This window comes from Rhagoletis zephyria, unplaced genomic scaffold, assembly GCF_001687245.7.
Source record: "Rhagoletis zephyria isolate East Lansing unplaced genomic scaffold, Rhagoletis_zephyria_1.1 Rzeph_scaffold_10515, whole genome shotgun sequence".
Taxonomy (NCBI): domain Eukaryota; kingdom Metazoa; phylum Arthropoda; class Insecta; order Diptera; family Tephritidae; genus Rhagoletis; species Rhagoletis zephyria.
In genome coordinates, this window is record NW_016167592.1 from 1 (window position 1) to 8,822 (window position 8,822).

The following is an 8,822-nucleotide window of genomic DNA, read 5'->3' on the forward strand; positions in this document are numbered from 1 at the left end:
CAAGGTTCATTATTACACTATAGGTATAAGCAAAATAGGCCAAAATACCGAATACACGAAAAATACCACTTTTAGTACATTTATAAAAAATGCGGCAACCATAACTGAGCGCGACGCACTAATACCATGACAAAATGAGACTGTGTTGGTGNACCACTTTTAGTACATTTATAAAAAATGCGGCAACCATAACTGAGCGCGACGCACTAATACCATGACAAAATGAGACTGTGTTGGTGTGCCCAGCTATGCCGTAAAGGCAGCAAAATTACTCTTTCTTAAATACAATGTTCCAATTTTTTTATTTTAAGTACAAAATAAAAAAACGTTATTAAATTACTAACTTTTCCATTTTTTATTTACCTACTTCACCTTATGTACGTACCAAAATTACTTCTGAAAAATATTTGACATCTGCATTCGCATCCGCATCCGCGGATGTTAGCTTTTAAACATCCGCGTCCGCCTTCGCATCCACGGATGTTAGCTTTTATTAAACATTCGCGTCCGCCTTCGCATCCGCGCATGTCTAAAATTCCACATTCGCAACATCCTTTGTCTACACATTATTTGAACACCTACTTTTGTAATTTTCGGCCAGTAATTGATTTAGAAATTTGGTTGAAAATATGCCTTTTTGTAAAATTCAGAAATTAACTAACACTAATCCCTTATATTCACCTTACAGCAGCCACTTGATTAATACGTTTTTACATTCACCTTCACTTTACACTTTATTATATTCGTTATAACTTTTATATTATTTTAATTTCAACACATTTTATCACAATTTATTAAACAAAAAATTAAATGAAAATCACGCTCGCGCCTTTGGTTGCATATGCAAATTAAATGGCGGGATTCAGCTGTCAATCTCCATAATATCTCTAACTTGGCAGCACTCACCACACTGTGCACTAAACACAGCTCGAAATAGTTGTTTTCGGCATGCAACCCAGCCGGCTCATCAGCTGATTTTTACACGTGTGACGTTTTTGTTGGGGCGACTATTTCGTGCGACATTCATGAAACTTCTTTTTTGTGTCACATTCTATTTATTAATTCGAAGAAAATCGTGAAAGAATAACAAAAGTTGAGTTTTGTGCCATAAATATTCCCTCCGCTAAACAAGTAGCCGTTTAAAATGCGTGAAAATACACCACCTCGTGTAAACGAAATTGAAGATGATGACGCTGAAGAGATCATCTTCGCCAATGATGTGCCACCCGATGACGACGAATTGGAAATGGAGGAAATCACCATGGAAGAGTTGGAAGCGCGTTATGGCTATCTTTCTGATGTAGAAGAAAACACGGAGGGCAGATTTTCACAGTCGCCAGAACGTGATGACGCCATACTAACATTCATGAAGCATAAATCGGCTGTATTTGGTTGTTCATTACATCCTACTCGGCCGCTGGCTGCTACTGGCGGTGAAGATGATCGCGCTTATGTTTGGAATATAAACACTTGCGAAGTGATGCTTGAAATTACGGAACATAAAGACACCGTCACCGATGTCCATTTCAGTTACGATGGCACTTATCTAGCCACCGGCGACATGGCGGGCGAATTATTTGTACACAAGTTGCAAGAGAGTGAGTCTGGTCCACAGTTAACGCTGCGCAAAGTGTGGGAATTCTCGATGGGCGATATGACTTGGATGTGTTGGCATCGTGCTGCTAATGTCCTAATGGCGGGCAGTGAAAATGGTGAAGTGTATGTCTGGCGTATACCCTCAGGCGATTGTAAAATACTACCTGGAGAAGGTGTGCGTTGCGGTGTAGCCGATTTGACCGGTGATGGAAAGAGGCTCTTTGTTGGCTATACAAATGGTGCAGTCAAGCTGTGGGATCTAAAGAGTTGCACAGTGGTCATGGAAGTAGATGCACAAAATCCAATGGCGCAGCAAACGGTTATATTGTCGGTGGCGTGTGAAAAGGACTCACCGTTTTACGCCGCCGGAGCAGCAGATGGTTCGTAGAAATATAATAGGGGTATACTCTGAGTCTTGCAAAGCCCTTGCATGGTGCACAGATTGCACGGATTGCACGGTAAAAACCGATGTTCGTATGGGACAGCTTTGCAAGCTGTGCAATCCGTGCACCGTGCAGGGGCTTTGCAAGACTCAGAGAATACCCCTAATGATGTATAAAAATATGATATAAATTTATATACATATGTACATACATATAATACCTATTTTCAAATTGCACAGGTAAAATTGTTTTCTGCACAAATAGTGGTCCGGTGGGTGCTGTAGAGGCTGATGGTTCAGTAGAATATTTAGCATTTCCGCCTTCCAATGACCTTAAAATAGTTGCCAGTGGTACATTGCAAGGACAAATAGCAATTTGGGATTATACAAAGTATAATTTGCGGACATTATGCGATCACACCTTTGTAGAAGGTGACAATTCCAATAAATTTCAGGGTGGCATAACCCGGTATGGAAATCAAGAGCATACATTTTGACACAATTTTAATGTTATTGTCTTCTAGGCTGAAGTGGCTCAGTGATCATACGCTCATGGCAGCTACAATGGATGGCAATGTGATTGCTTTTGATGCGCGTTCTGGCGCACGCAAATTTACCCTCGAGGGACATATGGCGGAAATCTATGAAATGTGTTATAATCCACATGAAAACATCTTGTTGACAGTATCGGAGGATCATCGAGCGAAAATCTTTAATATACCACAGCTGGGCGATTAATTGCTTTATAGGCAAAAATAAATCGAATTGGCTGTTATGCAGCAGCAGTACAGCGCGCGGAGCAAGAATATAGCATGCGTTTGTTGTAATAGGTATGCACGCTTTGACTGTTAAGGACGTAAATATGTACATACATACATAATTATGTATACAAAATGTTAAAAAAAATTTTAGTTGCAAATAAGTTTCTTTTTTATAATTCTCTAACATATACAAGTATATTACTGTTTAGCTAAAAATAATGGTAAATTGCATTTTTTTTGAGAAATATTGTTCAAAGTATTAAATTGAAATCGATTGGAACTAGCAAGTCTTACATGAAAGTTATAGTGCCAACAATTGAGAGCTCAGAGCAAGCTAAATCCAGCGTCGTCGTTCTATGAGAGCAAAAGCGTATTTGTGGCTGAGTTCGTGAAGTCCGGACGTTGCTTCGAAAGCGGGACTAGGTACTTTAAACTAATTTGGAATCGTCACTCACCTATCTGGCCAAGCTGTGACGACGAGACGTTACCACGGTAGGCGGGTCTACGTAAACGGACGGACCCAGATTCATATCTGGCCAAGGGCTGTCACTTCAGCATCATTCCCTAAAAACTCTTTGGGGAATTTGTGTGTTACAAACAACAACAACATCACGACGAATCCACATGTCGGTATACAGGGGAAAGCTGTTGTGATGTACTCCCGCCGGTGCTAGCCGGTTTTTTCATTTGATACAAATCTTCACCTCAATAAGAGTTCTGAGATTTTCTACGCTTTCAAGGCATTTCCCAGTTTAAGGCAAATCCCAAAACAGTTTTACAATTATATCTTAGGTTATTTGGGGATGAACAGTATATCATATTTGATTCCAATAAATTAATGCTTAAACGGTTTCTAAGTGTTTGGCCGAGCTTCTCAACCAATTCATGTTCTGCTTTTTGATGTTGTCACACACAAATAGCGAGATCAACACTTTCACTCCACCTCCGAAGGATCGCATTTATGTTAAAAGTACAGTCAGGGGTTTGCTATTGTCTGAAGAGGGGCGACTGCCATTTAAAAAATTTTTTGATATTCCTATGGCGGCAAGAAACCGAGACTCAAAACCGAAAACTCAGAAGAAAACGCATTAAAGTATTAAAAAAGACCTAAAATAAGACCAAACGTGGATTTTAACTGATTTTTATTTGTTTTGCTTTTGATCTAAAAAACGTTTGTACTTTTTTTTGCTGTGCTCTTTTCTAAGTAAAAGCTATCTTTACCGTTAACTTTTGATAATTTTTGGTCATGAATTCATACCAACATAATTATTTCCACTGTATGAAAAAAAAAATAACTGGTTTATGCGTTTTTTTTTCTTTCATGATCTGGAACCTTTTTTTTACAAATTTAAATTTTTCAAATAACTCGAAAATCAGTACTGGACGAATAATCGTACACCCTAGTACATAAGTACATACTTACATAAATACATATCGTTAGTATAGGAAGGAAAGGGCGTATCTCACATCTTCGCTGAAATGCAAAAAAACCACAACTAATAAAATTTTTAATTGCATAAAACGACGTGGGGACTTATAATTCGATGAAATGCATCATATAGTAACGATATGTATGTGTGTATTCGACTCTTTTTTTTTTTGTATGGAAAAAATGCGTCATGCAGTCAGAAAAAAAAAATTGTAATGCAATTTTTTGCAACTTAAAACTTGCACATTATTGCCCTAGAATTAAATATTACTAAAAAGGTTGCAAATTAAGCTGATACTTTGCAGAGTTTTTATAATTTTTGTACAAAGTTTGAAATGGTGTTTGTTTTATAATGAGCTAGACTTTTATAAAAAAAATAATAATTAACATAAAATAAAAAAAGAAAAATAGCCAAAATTTATCAAAATGATGCTGGCTTAATTAGCTGATCCCAAATGGTTGCAAACTGAGCTCTTTCGTACTTTTAATTTGGTATAATTATCTAAAAACCCCGAATAGACGGTTCTTTTTCACAACTAGTTACGAACTGGTCTTTCCCAAACTAGTCCATACGGCCTCGAACTTTTGGGAATAGTTCCCACCTGTAGATAAATCAACGCTTCTGAGCTTAAAAATAGCTTTCTATTGGAATAATAGAAAAACTTAACAGTTTCATCCACATAATTTTTTTTTTATCATAAACAACAATTCATACCACTGTCCACAAATCGTCTGCAATCTGCAAACTGCAGCTAGATATAAACAAATCGTTCAAAGCATGGCTATGCGTCATTGGTGCACGTGCTACACGAGGCATCATACAGTGCAACAAAAGGAAGGCAAATGGCGGAAGGTCTATGTTTATGAAATAAAAGCAAAAGAAAGGAGAAAGCAAACAAAAACAGCACTTGAGATATGTTTGAATGGGCCCAGTGCAGGAAAAGCATTGACCGCCAACATTGGAATAGTGCATGCTAACAACTAAATACTTATAAATATATACATATGTGCAAATGTAAGTATATTAGGGTGGGCAAAAAAAAATTTAAGTCCGAATTTTAAATTACTTCCGGGGGTGTTCCATACGAAAAAAAATTCAACCTTGTTTTTTTTTTATTTTGAAATTAAAATTTTCCATTTATTTTATGTGGAACAAAAAACATTTTTTGGTAGAAAATTTTCGCTTTACTTTATATGGAACAATTTTTTTTTGCGTAGAAATGGTGGATATAGAATTCTTGAAAATCAATTTTTCTATCGATCGCAAAACTCTCTTGTTTTCAGAAGACTTCCAATAATAATACCTAATTGTTTATTTAACAATTTTTTAATATGGACTATTTTTATAGATCGCCCAAACAAAGCAATAGGGGAGCCATAAAAAATCGTTAGTATTAAAAAAATGCTAAAATAAACAGTTGGGTATTATTAATAGAAGTCTCCTGAAGAGAATCAAGAATTCTATACCATTTCTACGAGAAATTGTTTTTTTTTCGCAGTATGAAATTCATGGAAAACTTTAAATAAATATTTTTTGATTTCAAAATGAAAAAAAAAACAGGAAGTACTTGTTTCGATATAGACCAATCCTAAAGGGTGACAGCATTAAAATGCTGACTTAATTTTTTTTTTTAACCAACCTATTGTACATATGTATACACATTCGTTTTGTGTATAGGGCGCAAATAGAGACATGAATATGATGCGCACGCCAACACACCCCCAAACAGCGGGGCGCGAACACAAACACTCTAACCTACATACATAAATATTTGCATACAAATGTACATAGACAACATATAATATAATAGCGCTAGAGAGGGTTGAATGTTCGCCTTACATATCACCCACCCGCCTACTGCCTACCTTCATATGTTTGCGCTTTATGCTTTTGTTTGGTTTACTTAAAATAAATCGAGTGCGCACTTTTGTTTTCACTGCAAAGCATTTGCATTGTTCTGCTGACTAAAATAATTTTATCACATTGTATTAATGTAAAATATCTGCATACATACATACATATATGTATATGAATATTTGTACATACATTGGCGGCATAAATAATAGACTCGCCTTACTTAGAAGAGTTTTGTCTATATTTCCATGGTTTATTTTAAGTGTAATATTTTCTTATAAAAGCCTAGGTTGTTATACAACAAACATATATGAATCCGCTTTTCAAACTTTATACAAAAATTGTAAAAATTCGAAAAAATTTTACGTTTTTTATTCAGAATTTAACTGTATTTTGTAGCCAATTGAAACTTGCACTTTATTATACTAAAATTCAATGGGCTACCAAACTGCATACCAAAAATTTTTTTAAACACTGAATAGAAAGTTTGAAAATTTTGTGAAAATTTGTCAAATTCTTATAACTTTTGTTCAAAGTTTGAAAAGCGGATTTGTATGATGTTTGTTTATAACTATCTAGGCTTTTATAAAAAAAAAATTAAACATAAAATAATCTAAAGAAATATAGCCAACATTTTTAAAAGTAAGACGAGTCTATTAATTTTGCTGCCAGTGTATATATATACATAAATATGTATATAGTATATAAATTTATGTGCTGTTGTGTACTCTTGTTGATTATTTCGACATTTACTGTTTCCATTTATTTAATATGCAAAATATTTTGTACCTCATTTGCGTTCGTTATACGCCTCTTAATTTGGCGTCCGCTTAAGAGTCTATGCTTGTGCGTGGCGTAGCGGCTATGAAATTATAGTCCTCCGTTCGACTCTTGTTTAATATTTTCAGGGTGGGGAAAATTTACAAGGCAAACAATTGTTGTCTTTGTAACAGCATACAAATTCTCCAAATAGTTTTGGGTAGGGATGCTGGAGTAACACACCTTGACAAGGTTTGAATTTGGGACGTTACGGTTAAGTAGACCCGACTGACGTGGGAGCATTTGCCCATTATTATTGTTGTTGGAGTGGCAACTTAGATCGGCTTGTCCCTCAATCGTTGTCGTCAAGCTTAACTAACGTGAGACCCAATAGGTGTGCAACTCCAACTCCGACTCCATTCACAGGTCGAGACCGACTACCTGTAAATGCCATTTAGACTTCGTCCCTTAGTTCATATAGATGCCTGCTGACGTGCCTAGGCGGGGGCTCTGCGGCAAGTAGGAGTCTGTTCGGGTGCCCGCGGCTGTAGCAGCCTACTAAGAACTGCTTCTAAAGCATCGTTCTGTGCACTTTTAACGGGAGCATTTAAGTCTCGTCGCATAGACGGTGCTGTGGAGGCATCCAATTTCGGTCCGGAGTGCCGTATTTTGGCATGCCTATAACTCCGTCCACTGCATCCTGCTTGTCCCCGGCGACCGCACGGGCGCTGCATAGTTTCTTAAGCTTGAAAAGAACACGAACGCAGAAGAATAACACAAGCCTCATTTACCGAGCGGAAAAAACCATAGAGCACTTCTCTTCGACAGCCTGACTAAGCATCTAAAAATCCACAGCATTGAACGGCATCAACACATCAACCAGCTAGGATCTGACCCTACGTCGATCTTTAGATAGAACGGTTCTAGTCGCATTTTACCTACCGAAGGCATGCAACCCTTTGCTAAGAAGCCCTATGGGTTTACTTTGCATTACAATTCGAAAGGCGGCATTGACTAATACAAATTCATAATTCCAAGTATTCGAATCCTAATGATTTGCTTTTCGACTCGCAATACAGAATAGTTCCCTTGGACTCATCGCTTTCAGTTTGAAAGAAAGGGTGGATTACCAGCTGAATCTGTGTGAACATCAATCAAATCAACTAAACAAAGCGACGCACTCACCAAGACGCTACATGACCAAACTCCTGCCACCGCCAGCTGGAGTCAACTTGCATGCGAATGGCAACCGACCCTAACATGGATAGACTTTGCGGTCAATTTACTGACCATCTCTCGGATCTTTCAAACTTTTTCACTGCAAGAAACCTCAACACTTCTGTCGCAAAATCTACCTCCATAGTCTCGGAATGTGGACCAAATTATTAGCAGACTAGCTTAGAACGGGACTTGTACTTCGTTGGCGCAAAAATATCGAGGCTAAACCACCGCTGGGGGGTCAGATGCGTAAATTCCGATCAGCCTGCGAACTATTCAGCGCCAGTGTGGCCGGTAGGAACGAGTAATATGCCGTCGAGAAATCTGCAAGCTTATCAGTATGTAGTTGAACGTAGTCTACAGGATACCATCTCGTGTCCTCCGAGCGTTATCTGCTGACAGTTAAAGAACATAAGAACACCCCAACAACGCTCTGCTACGGAATGATCCTTCACACACTTCTTGGCCTAACTAGTCGAGTTTAGGTTCTTTGGCTTCTATGACTTATTGGTATTAAATGAAATGAAATTGCTAATAGCCTCGAAAAAAAGGATTTTTGGACTTATGGGCACAAAATGGGTATCAAATATTACTGTGGCTTGAAAAGAAGGAAACGTCGATTTCATAGGCCGTTCCAGAGCCCTTCTACGGCAAAAGAAAATGCGCCCTCTTTACCCTGGCCAAACACGAGGAAGAAGCTCACAGAGCGCTCCTGGAACTTATAGGAACGTAATTATTACGTTTATGGAACGTTTTAAGGATAAACTCGAAAGCTTAATGTAATATGTACTTGGGTTAGGTTATATGTATGTACGTATAGAA

The 8,822-nt window shown here is 37.6% G+C and overlaps 1 protein-coding gene across 1 annotated transcript; it reads left to right on the forward strand.

Moving 5' to 3' along the window:
- The first annotated feature begins 959 nt into the window (after positions 1 to 959).
- On the forward strand, positions 960 to 2,958 carry LOC108376486 (angio-associated migratory cell protein-like). Its single transcript, XM_017632710.1, has 3 exons — positions 960 to 1,976; positions 2,219 to 2,447; positions 2,503 to 2,958. Exons 1-3 carry the CDS (start codon positions 1,145 to 1,147, stop codon positions 2,714 to 2,716), a joined length of 1,275 nt encoding a protein of 424 aa, XP_017488199.1. The 5' UTR covers positions 960 to 1,144; the 3' UTR covers positions 2,717 to 2,958.
- Positions 2,959 to 8,822: the final 5,864 nt, after the last annotated feature.